Genomic DNA, 18,506 nt, shown 5'->3' with positions numbered 1-18,506 from the left:
GAACTTGGTGTTTTTCAAGAATAGTACAAAGTGTAGTGTTTCTGGAGTTTAGGAATCCATAGAGGGGGTTGTAGAAGACATAGCCAGGGACCTGATAATACAGAGTTTGTAGCCATATATGGTGGCAACTACTTATTTAATCACCAGATATTTATCGTGCACATGTTATATGTCACATATATAGGAATTTAAAAATCAGTAATCCAGAAGTCTTCCCAGAGTTTATAAGTGTTAGTGATATATGTAATTGTTCATATAACATGAAGTAGTGGTATTTAGTTGGCAAACACTGTTACACAGATTGATTGCTTATCTAAATAATTTAACTAAAATAAGTCCACTCATTTTATTTTAAAATACATGAAAGAGAAATACCTGTTTTTGTGAATCTCATTGGTTGCAACAGAGGCTTATTTCATTTTTTTTTTAAGTAAGTATGAACTTGGGAATGCAGTATAGAAGAACTTTAAGGAAATCCTAGAATAGAGGCTGTGATACTGCTAGACCTTCCAGTGACTAGAGCCTAAAGTCCTTATTCATATCCAAGTGTATTATCTGTTGCTGTGTAACAAAATATTTTACAATGTAGTAGCTCAAACATTTATCATTTTATAGTTTTCTTTGTGTTCAGAATCTGGGCATGACTTAGCTGGGTGCTGTTGCTGAAGGTGTCACAAGGCTACTATCAAGGAGTTGGTAGGAGTAGCACTCATCTTCAACTTGATAAATTCAGCTTCTCAGATTACTCACTTGGCTGTTGGTAGTCCTCAGGTCCTTGCTGGCTTTTGGTAGAGGTTTTTCTTTGCCATGTGGATCTTTTCAGCTTACACGAAGCTACCTAGCTTCCCTGAAAGAAGGTTAACAAAATGGAAGCCACAGGTTCTTTATAACTTAAGTCTCGAAATCACATCCATCATTTCTGCTGCATTCAGTCACTAGAAGTCAGTAATTTGGTTCATACTTCAAAAGATGACACAGGGCGTTGAATGCCAGAAAGTGGGTATTATTAGGCTTGTTTAGAAGATTACTGTCATACCAGCTAATTCTCAGAGAGTTCATCAGTTTTTTTATTCTTTTTTTTTTTTTTTTTTTTTTTTTTTAAGCTTGTGAGGCACACTCGGTACCACTGAGCTAAATCCCCGGCCCTGTTTTACTTCTTTATCATAAGTGGGCCTCAGCCATTTTTAATCTGCATCTCTTTCCCTATCAGTTACGTTTCTCAACTATAAGTCTATGTTTTCCCCTACTTATTTTAGTTTCCCCTTATCTTTATCTAGGGACCAAGATAAACTGTCCTGCCTTGTGTTATTTCACCTCCTGTCCTCTGCTGATAACTACTTTGATTATATCCATAGTACCCACTTTACAGTTTTTAGAGAGAAAAGGTAGGTGGGATGAGAGATAAGAATATTGTACGTTTTAATATTACCATACTATCAGCAAGAATGGTGATTAAGGCAGGGTTCCTCAGAAAACAATGTACATACTATACTTTAAATACTAAATATTGTTGTGGATCTTTGTAGATTTAAAAGTAGATCATTGAGTTGATCAAATTACTTACATCTTGAAAAAATTGCCTAATATTTTATAACTTTTCTATTTCCATAAAAGTAGATTGTAAAATGCAAACAAAATTTTTTTGTTTTCCTAGCTAGTAAAATATTTAGGATAAATAGGTATAATTTATATATAGAATTATTGCTTATTTTTGAGACTTTATACAAAAGTATATAAATTTTTAGACATTATGGAGAGAACTATACAAAAATCTCTGATGACATACAGTAAAATATATATATGTACATATATATATGATAAACATCACCTAGAATTCACCATTGACATTTATTCATTTTGTATTTATTCTTTATCCCCTAAGGAAAAAAAATTATAGTTAAAATATGAATCTTTTTAAACCAACATTCTAGGTTGTGTTTCAAGAAACTTGATGTAACTGTTGTTACAAGTTTGGTGGGTATTTCTCTGGCTCTTTTATTCTTGTAAATATACATCTAAAGTACATAGATATAATATGGTTTTATGTTTGTAATTTATATGATAGTATATACTTCTATACTTTTTTATTTTTAACTTACTTGCTTTTCTGGCCTTTTCCTAAATTATTCTTTAACTTTCAACACATTATCCCATCATATTTTATTATCCGTTCTCTTATTAGACATCTAGGATGTTTTGAAAGAATGTTTTGTTTTTGTAAACATTGCTGTATTTTGTACCTTTGACAAATATTTTCTACTTAATGGACAAATTACTGTGCAATTTGTAGTCTCAGTTAATGTAAGAAATCTTGTTTACCCTCATTCTCACAATAAATTATTTTTAGACTTGAAAGATTTTTATCAATTTGCAATTGGAAAACTAAACTCTTGCTTTGTTAATCTCCTTTTTTTTCCTTCATTGCCAGTGTGATTGAGTAGTCTGTTTTTTGGGTGTTGTCATCTGTGAGGTGCCTTGTGGCTCCATCCTTCATCCATTTGTAGGAATTCATTATATATCCTGGATATTAATATTTGTCTGTTATATATATTGTAGATAGATATCTTCTAACATATTACTTGCATTAGTCATTTGTGATGTTTTCCTTTTTAACACAAGTTTTGGGACCCATTTTCCTGTCTTGGTCATTTGTGCTAAGATTTTGCAAAAATAAGAAGGAAGGAGAGTTAAAGCTAGTAAATGAAGACAGTATAAGAGTGGCTATTTGACTATCAACTATGATATATATTTGAACAAAAATTATGGAGTTTCATAGTTCCAAATTGTTTAGCTATCTTCAAAAACTTATAATTGTTAATGCTGTAAAACTTTTACTTAACAATTCAAGCTTCATATTTTTTTTTTCTTGGTACTGTGGATTGAACTCAGGACCTTGCGCTTGCGAGACAGGCGACTGAACCACGGAGCTAAATCCCCCACCCAGGCTTCATAATTTTTAATGGTAGTGGGTTACCCTTTCTGTGAATCAGAATGTAGGATTTCACACTTTTTCTTTTGATAAAATACAATTAAATTTATTTACTTACAGGATTAATGTATAGTTGGCATCTGGCAGCCTCCACTATTTTTCACATATAAGTACTGCCTTAGACAGTGATAATTGTTGAAATACGTTGAAGAGGAAAAAAAAAAGTATTGTAGATAAATTTTCAGGAAAAATGTATATATTTTCAGATAGGCAAGTTCTATCATTTTTAACAGCTATGAACTTATATTTTTGTTTGTAGATCAATTTCTTTAGGTCTCCTTATGAAAATAGTATAGTTCTTACTGTTACTACTTTTCAAATTTTAAAATTAAATTCAGAAATGGGAGTTTAGTATTATTATATTTCACAAAGATAATTCTTTTTAGTGAAATTACAAGATTGAATCTCATTTTGAAGTATGATTACAAGATTCTAAGTGGAATAATTGATTTTAATTTGACTAAGCATTATCACAAAATGGGATTCTGAAATAATAAAAATATAATTTCATCCACAGTTATTTGTCAAGCATTGTGATAGAGTTAAACTTTTTTTCTTTATTTTTTTCTTTTGGAGTGATGCAGATCAATCTCAGGGCCTCATGTTATACAAGTTCTGTACCACTAGTCTATACTCCTACCCAGTAGTGTGCATCTTGAGTTTTAGATATTAAACCCACAGTCAGAGGGAAGAATAATAGAATAGCTTAGTCCTTGATTGGATGAAGTTGGAATTTGGGAGATAAAGGAAGAGTTTGGTTCCATTTATATTTTTTTATTGGGTTTATTGATACATTTTAGGTATACAGTACAGTTACATTCATTATTAGGCTCTTGTACCTTTACATGACAGGACTTGGTTTTCATTTTTCCCCTTGTGTCTGCCCTTCCCCCCCTTCTCCCCTCCCCATTTACAAACACTTTATTTCCATTTTTTCATTTTTTCCTATTTTTTTCTTTTTCCTTATTACCTTTCCCCTACCCTTCCCACTTTCCCTATACCTTTAGCCCTTGTCTTCCTATTTCACATTGTCAATTATCTCATTAGGATCTTATGTACTGTTATAGTTTTTCACACCAGAGAAAGTTTTCGGTATCTACACATATATGACTTATTTATTTCACTTAGGAGTATATTCTCAATATGTATCCATTTTCCTATGAATGACTCTAATTTCTCATTCTTTATGGCTGAGTAGTATTCCATTTTATAGAAAAACCACATCTTCTTTATCCAATCTCCACCTGATGGGCATATGGGCTGTTTCCAAGTTTTACCAATTACAAACTGTGCCGCTATAAACATAGGTGCGCATATATCATTGTGGTGTGATTATTTTAATACTTTTGGAAAGATACCCAGCAGAGGGATGGCTGGGTCAAATGAAACCTCTAGTCCCAGCTCTTTGAGGTATCTCCATATTGATTTCCATAGTGGTTGTACTAGTCTGCACTCCCACCAACAATGGAGAAGGGTTCCTTTCTCCCCACAACCCCGCCAACATTTGTTATTGGTCGATTTCTTGGTAACAGCCATTCTTTGTGGGGTGAGGTGGAATCTCAGCATTGTTTTCATCTGCATGTTCCATTTATATTTTAATTAGAAGTATCAAGATATTTGTTGCTCTAGGAAAACGTATAAGCATGAAACTTTTTTGAGATATTTGATTGTTTATTTTTATATTATTTTAGGTTTCCAGTAATTATCTGCAAGAATCGCCATGACCCCAGCTCTGAGGGAAGCAACAGCAAAGGGTATCTGCTTTTCATCTTTGCCAAGAAGCATGGAGTCTGACAAGTTACTATGTATGGAAAGTGCAAGAACTATAGATGAAAATCTAAAGGGAGATGCTTTCTCTCAATTGCTGGGATTTCCGACTCCTGAACCTACTCTTAACACTAATTTTGTGAATTTAAAACATTTTGGCTCCCCCCAGCCTTCCAAACATTATCAGACAGTTCTTTTAATGAGTTCTAATTCTACTTTAAATAAATACAATGAGAATTGTAAACAAAAGAAATCAGGAGAGACCAACTGCAATAAACTGAGAAACATACTGCGTAATGGCAGCAACATTCAGCTCAGTAAAATGTGCCATTCTCGTTCTGAAGAGTTCATTAAAAAGGAGCCTCTATCAGATACAAGCCAGTGCATGAAAGATATACAAATCATTTTGGATTCAAATCTAACCAAAGATACTAATATAGATAAAGCACAACTGCAAAACTGTAAACAGTTCCAAAAGAATACCCTTCTGGATAAAGTTACTGATGCTGACATTAAAAAGGGTTTATTGTGTTGTGCTCAAAAGAAAATTGGACCTGGCCTCTCAGATGTGCCTAATAGTTCCTCAGTTGCTGAGAAAGAGGAGGAAGTGAATGCTCGTTTACTTCACTGTGTAAGCAAACAGAAAATTTTACTTAGCCAGGCTAGAAGAACACAGAAACATTTGCAGATGCTCTTGGCAAAGCACGTTGTTAAGCACTATGGTCAGCAAATGAAATTTTCTATGAAACATCAGCTGCCCAAAGGGCGTTTTCATGAATCTACCACAGTTTTGGATAACAGTTTACCTAAATGTCCTGAGATTAAGCCAGAAGTCAACATATTGACTGCAGAGAATAAATTGTGGGATGATGCACAAAATGGCTTTACTCGGTGTATGGCTGCAGAAATCCAGAGATTTGCACTGTCGGCTACAGGGCTATTGTCTCATGTTGAAGAGGGTCTGGATTCTGATGCAACTGATAGCAGCTCTGATGACGAGTTGGATGAATATACCATTAGAAAAAATGTGTCAGTGTAAGTGCAAAATTATTATTAGACCTTTTCCTGTTCTGTATGTAGCAGCCCTTGGGTTCAAGAAATAGATTTTCTAAACTCTTAATGCCATATATATATATATATATATTTTTTGGTATTGGGGATCGAACTCGAGAACTTGCACTTGGGAGGCAGATGGTGGCACCACTGAGCTAAATGCTCGGCCCTTAATGCCATTTTTTTTAAAATTGAGTTTATTGGTACAATCTAGGTATACAGTACAGTTACATTCATTATTGGGATCTTGTACCTTTACATGACAGGTCTTGGTTCTCATTTTTTCCCCTTGTTCCTGCCCCCATGTAAATACTTCTTACGTAATGTTATTTAGGGAATAATGACAAGAAAAAACTGTGCAAAAGTCTGTACAATTATTTTCCTGAATATTTCTAGTATGTGGTTGGTGGAATCTGCACATGTAGAATCTGTTGATATGGAGAGCTGACTGTTGAAAACAACTCAACTGTTCTCTTTAGGGAAGACTTATGCAGGAATAACAACACTAATTAGCTATAAGTGAGCTTTTTCCTGTTTTTGAATACCATAAAGGCCTAAATGTTTCGATTAAGTGACCTACCCATTAAGTATGGTTAAAACTTGGTGGCTCACACCTGTAATCCCAGCACTTGGGAGGCTGAAGCAGGAGGATTGCTGTGAGTTTGAGACCAGCCTGGGCTACTTAGTGAGTTCCAGGTCAGTCTCAAATACATAGTGAGACCCTGTCTCAAAAAAACAAAAACAAAAACAAAACAAAAAAAAAAATCAAAAGGTTAAAACTCAAAAAATTGAAATTTGTACACAGGGAACCCCCATTGGCTTTGGGGTTTTATCAGATTAGAGTACATATAAATTTACCTACTTCTTTTTAAAACTGTGTATTCATTCATAGCTTTCAGCCTTGATCTTTACCAACTCAGTCACTTTTTGCTGCATTAATCTAAAATATAATGCCTGCTGTAAGGTGCCTATTGAAAGCTTATTATGTAGTAGGCAGTATAGGGAAAAAACTTTTGTCAGACTGTAATAACCCTCCAAAACAGATCTGATTAACAGAATCTGTTTCCAAGATAATGGAAATGTTCTAAATTCATGTTATCCAATAGGCACTAGCCTTATGTGGCTGCCAAGATCTTGAAATTTAGCCAGTGATAATGAAGAATTGAATTTTGAATATATTTAATTTGACTTAATTTATATAGCCAGGTAAAACATAGTTTTTAATCTAACTTTTGAGGAATCTATTGATGTCTCCAAGTTGATATCAATTACTATATAAAAGTCCATGACTTTTTCACATTCTCAAAAATGAGTAAAGATTAGAATTAGCCAAATGCATTAGTTTTTTTATTAATAAATATCAGATCAGCATTTTTTATAGTGAGAAATGAAATGTAATTTTTATGGTGAGAAGTGAAATGTAAAAGAACACTAGACATTCTAGTCACTTTGTATTCTGATTTCATTTTAACTAAAATTTGCTTGAATGTGGGAGCTATACTGAGCACAGATTTATTTTTCTTGCTGGCATTATGCTGGATACTTATACATTATATCTCATTTAATTCTTTTGATAACTTTGGGATTTTATTGATATTATCCTTATTTCACTTAAGAAACAGAGTTGGAATGTTTAGGTAATTTGCCTGTGACTAAAAATGCAAATAAGTTGGTCAAGCAAAGATTTTTCCCACATGCATATGACTTTATGCCCATGCTTGTTTTCTGGAAAGTGATAACTTTCTCAACATTATGACTGATTCTTATAGATACCAGAATGGCAAGGCACATATTTTCTGAAATAAGCTCAGTAATATTTTTTTTACATTTAAAATACTTTCAAAAGGAATTCACTTTAATACAATTTAGTAGGTTAACTTAACAAATTAAATATTTACTTTTTTGTTGAAGGGAGTTAAAGGCAGGTTTATCTCTTTTAAGCTAGAAAGAGAAATAAACTTAAAAAACTTTTAGTCTATGATGCTATTTTTATTAGTATTTGCTTTCATTGTTCCCTTGTGTTCCCTAGTCTGCATACATTTTATCATTAAATCATATCTTATTTCTTTTAGGTTGCCGATATATCTTTTAATCTTAAATACCCTAAGCTCTATTAAGGATAGAAACTACTTTCAATATGTTCTGTTAATTTCTTATATCCCATCATATAATTATTGATTGATCAAAATTTTATTTTAAGATTTGTATTTATTCTTTCTACTGAAAGAACACTAACTTCAGACATTTGTATAAAACATGCATAAATGGGACGATCCAAACTGTTAAAAAGTATTTTATACAAACGTCAAACAATATACTTTCAATTTATTTTTTTAGCTCTGTCAGTTTATTGAGGAAAACTGAAGTAAAGTAACTTGGAAAAAAAAACTGGGTCCTGGTTTAAAAAGTTTTCTATACTATCTTTTGTCTCTTACTCAGCTTGAAGGGCTTTGTGAATTGTAGACATAGATTTTAGAAAAAAATGAGTCTAAGAAGTTTAATGTCAGGGGCCGGGGATTTAGCTCAGTGGTACTGCTACTTGCTTCACAAGTGCAGTGTCCCAGTTTCAATCCCCAGTACCAGAAAAACAAACAAACAAAAAGTTTAATGTCAGTTTCTAGTGTCTTGAATTATCGACCTTTTAGAATTACAATGACTTGGTTATTAATGCCTGTATTTGTATTTCTAGAAGTCAGACTGTGTTCTAGGGTCAAACTCATCTGATCTACACAAATAAAATATGTTTTCTATAATCAATAATACTAAATTTATCTAACTCATAGAATTCCCTAACTCACAAAATTTGATAATTAATTGTTTGGGTTTTTATTACTTGTTTTGGCTACTTGAAATCCACATATTACATTTTAAATTTTATTTGTTTTGAATATTTTTGCTGATGGTAACAGATTTCATGTGAGATTCTTCACCATTTGATTAATTTCAAAGTGTACTGAACTTTGATAGCAAATAACTTGTAAATTCTCTTTATCTTTTGCTATGAGTATTTGTCTTAAATTGGATTTAATCAGTTCAATTTCAGTTGTTAAATTTATTTAAAAATGTGTAATATCCTGTTTATTTTCTTTCTTTTAAAGTTCACTTTAATATTTTCTTTTCTACCTTTGTGGAAACTGATTTTTCAAATGTAGTTGAGTATTTTAACCTATACATTTCAGAATTAAACATAAAATAGTGGGTAGAAATGCATTATGTGGACCTAAATTTTTAAGTGAATGCTAAAACAATTAAATTTTCATTGTCTGTACTGACTATGAAGACTTCTCAGCTTAAAATCATGAGTTCCATAGTGGCAAATACTAAAGCTTTCTTCAACTTAGAGTATTTCAAGAGCATGTGTTACTTTCTCTGTTGTGTAGATCTACTGCCTAGCATTGTCTTCTGTGTGGTGGTTGTTTGGAATTTGTTGAATGAATGGATGAATATCTCTATATAAGATGCATACATATAAAAAGTTGGGGTTAGCAGTCCCTATATACAGTCACTATATACAGTTGACCAACTCACTTCATGGGTTCTGTATTCATAGATTGAACCAACCATGGACAAAAAACACTTGAATAAAAATTGCATCTATATTGAATATGTACAGGTTTTTTCCTTGACTTTATTCTGTAAGCAATACAATGTAACAACCATATTTACATTGTATTAGATATCATAGATAATCTAGAAATGATTTAAAGTTTATAGGAGGATGTGTATATAGGTTACATGCAAATACTGTGCCATTTTATATAAGGGACTTGAGTATCTGAATTTTGCTCTCTGTAGGGATCTTGAATCAATGTTCCGTGGTTACCAAGCAATGGCTGTATACATTTTTAAATTTTTCATTCTGGAGTTGCTACCTGATGTCATTTTCCTTCCTCCCTTTGGCTTTGATACTAAACTGGCTGCCAGTTGTTTTGTACATCTTAGACACTACATGAAAGTATGTTTAAGGAATGAATAAAGTATGCCACCATTTGAACTTTAAAATAATGATTTTATTATTGCAATTTTAAAAAATCATTAAATAAAATGTATTATATTTGCCTTAAAAAGCTTAGATTATATTACTATATGTCTTCTAGTTTTCTTGAGTTTATAATCCTAATAGGAAACATAAATTCCTTTACTATGGCCAGGTAATTAACACATTAGCCATCACCATTACATTATTGTTTTAAGTATATATCTGAGTTGCCCTTTGTATTTTCCCTCCAAATATATAGGCAATAGATAAATTCTTATGGTTGTTATTGATAGACTTTAAAAATAAGTTTTGGTTGAATGAGTAGTGTGCACTAAAAGTTAAGAAAATTTATTTCTTTCAGGATTTTAAGTAGGTATCATGTTTTTTGCAGGTTTGAGATAAAAGTTTGTTTCTTATTTTCTTTACAGGTTTGTAATATGAATGGAATTTTTTTTCCTCAGTGTTTCATTCTCAAAACAAGTGAAAGTACTTAGGTTCTGGAAATAATTGCATAACAATCCTGGCTTGCTCTGTGATCCTAAGCAAGATTAGGCTTACTCTTTCTAAATCAGATTCCTTTTCTTTGATTTACTTTAGAGTCTAGAGATAATTAGATGGAATATTAACTGTAATGTTCCAGTACATAATAAGGCATGAATAAGACGGCCATAAAGTGTGCATTATGAGACAGTTCACTATTGAGGAAGACTGAGGCTTAATACTACTGGGAGAAACTTGGAGTGACAGTGTCAAATACATGCCTAAGTGGTAACCCCATGTGAGAGCTTAGGAGCAGGTAGTTTTAGACCAGTTCACATCAGTTTTTTATTTCAGGCAATTTGTGATAGTGTTAGTTCTCTATCACTTCTATTCTACCACTTGGGTAGCACAACAGTGTCAGGCAACAAACAAAAGAAGCCCTCCGACAAGAAATGTGGATGTTGGTAGTTATGAAGTCAGGTGTATTAAACTGGTTAAATGTAAGGGGATGTGGGTGGCTTGCCAGCAAGTGAGCTACTTTATGTTATTTTTTCACCTGGTAGTAAGGCCTTAGAATTACAGCATTTCTTTTTGGAAATAACAATGAATTACTTTCTTCCAGAATGTATAGTGAGGAAACTCACATATTTTGACACAGGCTTATTTTGATTTTCCAAAGTTGTAGAAAAGGAAAAAAATGTGATACCTTATCTTATTTCAGGAAGCGTGGTCTACCAGATTACATAACTGCCTCAAAGGCTGAGGGGAAATACCTCATAATTTCCCCAAATTGGTCTCCATATATATTCAAAATTTTTTAAATTTCCTTTACATATGTAAATTAGCATGCTTGAAAAAAAAATGTTTTTACCAGATTTAGGCATTCATCAAAAAAAGAAAAAATCCAGGTAGAACTGTTGGGTGAATCTTCTCAGATTGAAAAACAGAAAAGAAAAAAGTAAATTCTTAAAGGCCCACAGAAATGAATAATCACAGGTTTATTGCTGCTGTTTTGCCAATGGAAAGGAAAAAAAAACTAAAAAGCCGAGTGATCCAGTATTTCTTTTTAATGGTCTGGATAACTAGGAATAAGAACTCAGTGTGAGATTCAAATGGTAAAGAGACTTCTAACTTCTAATAAATGGCAAACGAGTATCTTTACATTTGTCTAAAGGGGAGTTTACAAATCGTTTTCACATTTGCCTTATATTCTCTACACTGATAAATAGGTAAGTCTGATTTTAAGGAAAACAAGAAGTTAAATGAAAAATAATTTTAGAGAATTTGGAATATTATTTGGAAAACCTTTTCCGTTTTGTAAGAGGAGAGCAGAAGCCCAATAAAGGGAGAGCTTCAAAATTACAATTGTGAAGTGGATTAGCCTTAAAAAAATATATGTGTGTGTGTGTGTGTGTGTATATGAGTGTGTATATATATATACGTATATGTGTGTGTGCATATATATATATATATATAACTTTGAGGAAAGAAATATTTCAATTAAAATAAACTCATTTAGGGCTGGGGATTTAGCTCAGTGGTTTCAGAGTTTGCCTCACAAGTGCAATGGCCCGAGTTGGATTTTGTTTTTCAAAGGTAATTTTCAAGTAATGTGATCTTAGTGTGTTCACTGAATTTGCTCAGTGTTGTAAACTCAGTGAACAGCACAGCTGGAATTTTAGCCTCCATCTCATAACTGTAAATTTCAGGGTATACTCATGTTTATAGCGGCATAGTTTGTAATAGCTAAAACTTGGAAACAGCCCATTTGCCCATCAGTTGGAGATTGGATAAAAAGATGAGGTTTTTCTATAAAATGGAATGAATACTACTCAGCCATAAAGAATGAGAAATTAGATTCATTCATAGGAAAATGGATACATATTGAGGCTATACTCCTAAGTGAAATAAATAAGTCACATGTGTAAATACCGAATAGTTTCTCTATAGTGAATAAACTATAATAGTACCTAAGATCCCAATGAGAAACTGACGTGAAATAGGAAGGAAAGGGCTAAATGTGTAGGGAAAGTGGGATGGGTAGGGGAAAGGTAATAAAGGAAAGAAAAAAAATAGGAGAAAATGAAAAAATGGAAATAAAGTGTTTGTAAATGGGGAGGGGAGGAGTGGGTGAAGGGAGGGCAGGGACAAGGGGAGGAAATGAGAGCCAGTGAGAGCCTTTACCTGTCATGTAAAGGTACAAGATCCCAATAATGAATGTAACTGTACTGTATACCTAAAATGTACCAATAAACTCAATGAAGAAAAAAAAATTGTCAGGGTATACTATTATATCTAAATATTTTAGATGGATTAGGCCAGAGTTAGGTTGATTGAAGCATTTTTAAATTGTGATATAAAGTTGAAGATTTTCATTGAAAAAGCACCACATTGCTTACAGTTTTATGAATTTCTTTAAATGTTGCTTTAAGTTACAATTCTTCTATATCCCAACACAACTGAGGATGATCAAATTAATTAATTGTTTTGACTGTCATGATTCTCAGGATGAAGACAGGTAGAAAACACATCTTTTTGGATCATGTTGTTTAGAGTACTCTATAGGTGATAGAAGTAATTTTCCTTAAGATTGCTATATATAATATGTATCACTTAAAAGTCTTAAATATTTTCAGTTTTAAAATAAGCCACTTTCATAGGAGAAACAAAATAGCAGTTATATACTGTAAGGGGAAAATGAAATATTAAAGCTACTTGGGAGTGATTATGCAAGTTGTGATTTTATTTCTCAGGAGGATATCTCCATTCTTGTTTTCCTAGCTTTGATATAAAATACAGTTTAGAAGAGTGATATTAGCAAAATGATTGAGTAGGAGATACCAGCCCTTGTCCTCCCCACTTACAGAAGCTAAGGTACAGTATCAACTCATGGATAAAAATGTCCTTGGGAAAGCCAGAGAGACCAAGAAAGAAACTAGCCACACCGTGAAGAAGGGGAAAAAGGGAATATAACTGCAAAGAGGGGATAGCTAGGGAGAGAGGCATATCTAAGACATCTGGAAGAACTAGAAATAAAGAAAGTTGGGCTTTTCTTCAATATCAAGCATGTCATAGATGCCACTATAATCAGTAGCACTGTATTTTGCTGCCAGAATAATTCAGAGCCATCTGCTGAAGATCCTCTGGAGAGGAAGCTATTGCTGTACTTCTCTGCAATAAGAAATAGCTGCTGCAGAATTGGGGTCGCCACTCTTCCAATTTCAAACATGCCCCAGACTGGAGCTTTGATAGCTCAGTCAGGGTATACTATTATATCTAAATATTTTAGATGGATTAGGCCAGAGTTAGGTTGATTGAAGCATTTTTAAATTGTGATATAAAGTTGAAGATTTTCATTGAAAAAGCACCACATTGCTTACAGTTTTATGAATTTCTTTAAATGTTGCTTTAAGTTACAATTCTTCTATATCCCAACACAACTGAGGATGATCAAATTAATTAATTGTTTTGACTGTCATGATTCTCAGGATGAAGACAGGTAGAAAACACATCTTTTTGGATCATGTTGTTTAGAGTACTCTATAGGTGATAGAAGTAATTTTCCTTAAGATTGCTATATATAATATGTATCACTTAAAAGTCTTAAATATTTTCAGTTTTAAAATAAGCCACTTTCATAGGAGAAACAAAATAGCAGTTATATACTGTAAGGGGAAAATGAAATATTAAAGCTACTTGGGAGTGATTATGCAAGTTGTGATTTTATTTCTCAGGAGGATATCTCCATTCTTGTTTTCCTAGCTTTGATATAAAATACAGTTTAGAAGAGTGATATTAGCAAAATGATTGAGTAGGAGATACCAGCCCTTGTCCTCCCCACTTACAGAAGCTAAGGTACAGTATCAACTCATGGATAAAAATGTCCTTGGGAAAGCCAGAGAGACCAAGAAAGAAACTAGCCACACCGTGAAGAAGGGGAAAAAGGGAATATAACTGCAAAGAGGGGATAGCTAGGGAGAGAGGCATATCTAAGACATCTGGAAGAACTAGAAATAAAGAAAGTTGGGCTTTTCTTCAATATCAAGCATGTCATAGATGCCACTATAATCAGTAGCACTGTATTTTGCTGCCAGAATAATTCAGAGCCATCTGCTGAAGATCCTCTGGAGAGGAAGCTATTGCTGTACTTCTCTGCAATAAGAAATAGCTGCTGCAGAATTGGGGTCGCCACTCTTCCAATTTCAAACATGCCCCAGACTGGAGCTTTGATAGCTCATTTACCTGAACACCAGAATCTGCCTTTGTGGCTATTTTATGTATGACCACATTCAAGACCTTGGCTTTATGGCTTCACAGTGTACACCCTTGCCTCAAACAGGAGAGCTGCTACTGCCATGCATTAGCCCCACTCTGAGTGTTGGAGCCTAGGTGGCTCGCTGCACCAGGCTCCATAAGCTTTGTTGTTGCTCAGTGAACACCTGCACCTCAGTCATAGTGTTCTGGCCCATTCCCAAAACCTGTATAGCCCCTTGTCTGCCTGCACCTCAAACATCAGCACCAGTGCAACTACAGAATGCTCTTCACCCTGAGCTCTGGAGCTATGGTCTCTGTGCATGTCTGTGCTATAGATACTGACTCTGTTGCCACAGTGAGTTGGCCTGTGACCCAAACCCCAGAGCCATTATAGTTCTGCATTCATTGGTGCTCTAGATCCTAGCTTCTTACCTGTTCTACAAGCAGCCATGTTTCATACACCATCATCAGTGTAACAGTAGGTGTGCTTGCACTCCAGGCATAAGTGTGACTTTGGCCCCAGATCCTAAAGGTGTGGTCCCTCCACATTCATATCCCAGCTGTATGGCTATTGTGTAGATTCTGTACATCTTACATCATTGTGAGTACACAGAGGGATCCCCTTGACCACAGCCTCCCAGATTGGAAAAAAAGTAATAGATTAGGAAATCTGAACAGCATTTATCATTAAGAAGTCCAGCATCTATTGCTGCTGCTGTGGACACCCACAATATTGTATCCTGAAGATCTCTGCTGTCCCCACCAATGAATGCTGTCTTCAGATAACAGAGCTGTATGGAGATGACATTTGTGTCCTCTTTGAGCCAATGCTGTTGCATTTCCCCCGGCTGCATCCCTGCACACACTGAGGTCAATGTATAAAAAGTAGAGGATGCCTGGTGTGGTGGTGTGTGCCTGTAATCCCAGCACTCAGGAAGCTGAGGTGGGAGGTTTGCCACAAGTTTGAGGCCAGCCTGGACTACATAGTGAGTTCAAGGCCACAGTGAGACCCTGGCTCAAAAAGCAAAACAAAAAACGAGGTGAGTGCTCCATCTAATAGATAAACATCAGTGCAAGGCAACATTACACCACTTAAGTAATACAATTTTCTAGTAAGAAGACCCCCCCAAAAAAGCTTTATGAATTACCTGACAAAAATTCAAAATGGTAGTTTTTAAGGGAGCTCAACAAACTAATAGAAGACAGAGATGTCTTAACAAAATTGGAAAAACAATACATGGACAAAAGTTTAAAGACAGATTGAAGGAGAACCAAACAGTTCTAAAGCTGAAAAATAGAATGAAAGAAATGAACAAAAAAATTCAGTGGAAGAAGCAAAGACCCTAAACAAGATTATGCCAATTGTGATTTTACTATTCCATTTTCCCCTGCATAGTACATAACTGCCATTCTGTTTCTTAGATGGTTTCTTTTAAAACTGAGAGTATATAGAGCTTCTAAGTAATCTATATTGTATAGTAATCTCAAGGAAAATTACTTAAAATCAACTGTAAAGTATTCTGTATGTTTCTTTTCTAAAGAAATCTTACTGAATTGATGGGATATCTTCAGAAGTCTTACATGCTAGAAATTAAGGAAGAATAAGAAAAAAAGGGTGTGAAATTATTTTAAAGAAATAATGATCGAAAACTGCTTAAGTCTGGGGAACAGTATGTACATCTAGGTACTGAAAGGTCAAGGGTCTCCAATCATATTCAAACCAAAGTATTCTACATCATGCTATATTACATTTAAATCGTCAAAAACACAACAGCAGGGAATAGAAGCGGCAAGGGAAAGAAGTTCTCCACATACACAGAAATTTTCAGGTGGCTATCATCACATTTCTCAGAAAATTTGCAGGCCAGCAAAGTAAGGGATGATACATTAGAAGTACTAAAATAAAATAAACTTCCTTACCAACAGTAAAATGATCCTTCAGAAACAGTAGAGATAAGACTATCACAAAAGCAGAGGGAGTCAATCACCAGACCTGCCTTTCAAGAAATGGTAAAGGGACTTCAAACTGAAAGAAAAGAATGCTAAGGAGTAAGCATTCTAATGAAATTATAAAACGTGCTGGTAAGCATAAATAGTCACTTCAGAATACTTCAGTACAGGGCTAGGGAATTTAGCTCAATGGTTCTACTGCCTGCCTCGCAAGCGCAAGGTCCCAAGTTCAATCCCTGGTACCAAAAAAATAAAAAAATACTTCAGTACAATAATGATAACATGAAAAGTATACTAACATTTCTACTCAAATAGTTAATTACAAAATTATTTAATACTAATGATTTGTTGTAGGGTATACAGTATACAAGTATGCACTGTTTTTTAATGCAATCAAAGTAAAGTTATTGTTATGATTTTGATATGGTTTAAGTTGTCTCCCAAAGGTTCATATATTGAAAGCTTGGTTCCCAGGGTAGTGGTAGTAAGAAGTGGGGTGAACCTAGAGAGATGGAGCCTTATAGAAAGTCATTGGGGCATCACCCTTGGAAGAGTTTAAGGTAGTTCTCATGAATCTTTGGTTAATTCTTAAAAGAAGATTGTTTTTTAAAAAAGAGAAAAAGAGAGAGAGCACTTGTTTCACTTGTCTCTAGCTTTCTGTCACACCATGTGATATCTCCCTCTTGCATACTGTGCTATCAGAATGCCATCTGTGGAGTAGCTGTGGAGGCCTTCACTAGAGGCAAACTGAGCTAAATAAACCTCTTTTCTTCACAGAGTACCTAGTCTCTGATATATCACTATAGCAATAGAAAATATAAAAGTACAGTTGTTATCAGCTTAAAATAGACTCCTAACAATAGTTGTATTTTTGTAAGCTTCCTGGTAACCATAAAGCAAAACTTGTAGATGCACAAAAAATAAAGACAAAAGAATCAAAACAGTGCTACAGAAAATCATCAGATTACAAAGGAAGACAGTAAGACAAGAAAGTAACAATCTACATTTAAAAAATGGCAATAAATCCTTACTTACCTGTAGTTATCTTGAATGTAAATGAATTAAATTCTTCAGTCTAAGGACAGAGTTGTTGAATGGGTTGAAAAGTCCCGATTATGTGCTCCCTATAAGCCACTCAGTTCAGATTTAAAGACACATTACACTGAAAGCGAACAAATGAAAAATGGTATTCCATGCAAATGGAAACTGGAAGAGAGTAAGAGTAGCTACATTCATGAGAAAAAGTATACTTTAAATTAAAAAACTAAAATGTGACTCAAAGGTCATTATATATTGGTAAAGTGTCCACTTTATCAAGCAAGAGGATATAAGATTGTAAGTATAGGAGATAAATAATAAAAATATTAACAGTTTTGGAGAGCAGAATAGTAATAGTAGATCTTACACAGTCTTACCTAATCACAATCTTACCTAAATGAGGAAGCCTAAAGAAGTCAAACCATAGAAACAGAGAGTAGTGATTACCAGAGAGATTTCTCAGCGTGAGGAGTGATGGGAATTATGTTGGTCACAGTGTTAAAGTCTCATTTAGATAGGAGGGATAAGTTCTGGAGATCTGTTGTTAATATGGTGACTAAGTAATACAGACCTTCCAATACATTGTGTACTTGAGAGTTGCTAAGAGACTAGATCTTAAATGTTCTCACCATTAAAAATGATCAGGAAGTTAACTGCTATGCTAATTAAATTGATTTAGTAATTTCACAATATAATTTATTCCATAAATATATACATTTTTGTCATTTGAACCTTGATAAAACTAAACACTTAAAAAATCATATATAAATTCCAAATTTAAATTTTCATAGATAAATCAAAACTACTGTTTATTTCTATGAATAGACTTTTTATGGAACTGTCATTAAATTTGTTTTAAAAAATTTAATAAGTTTTCATGCCTAGACGATAAAACACAGTTTATGAAAACTTATGTAGACTTTCAATGTAACACTTTTCTTGAATTCTAAAATATATATATATATATATATATAATAATTTAGATGGTTTTTAATG

At 33.7% G+C, this 18,506-nt stretch overlaps 1 protein-coding gene across 1 annotated transcript in view; it reads left to right on the top strand.

Moving 5' to 3' along the window:
* The window catches only part of Kansl1l (KAT8 regulatory NSL complex subunit 1 like), a 110,462-nt gene that overhangs the window by 11,467 nt on the left and 80,489 nt on the right, over positions 1–18,506 (top strand). Inside the window, exon 2 of the mRNA XM_010616055.3 lies at positions 4,681–5,791. Within this exon, the coding sequence (XP_010614357.1) occupies positions 4,710–5,791 (1,082 nt within the window). The 5' untranslated portion in view covers positions 4,681–4,709. The remainder of the gene's footprint in view (positions 1–4,680; positions 5,792–18,506) is intronic.

The sequence above is a fragment of the Fukomys damarensis genome, unplaced genomic scaffold (genome assembly GCF_012274545.1).
Source record: "Fukomys damarensis isolate Sample0158 unplaced genomic scaffold, DMR_v1.0_HiC HiC_scaffold_16, whole genome shotgun sequence".
NCBI lineage: Eukaryota > Metazoa > Chordata > Mammalia > Rodentia > Bathyergidae > Fukomys > Fukomys damarensis.
This window is presented reverse-complemented; position numbering and strand designations above follow the sequence as displayed.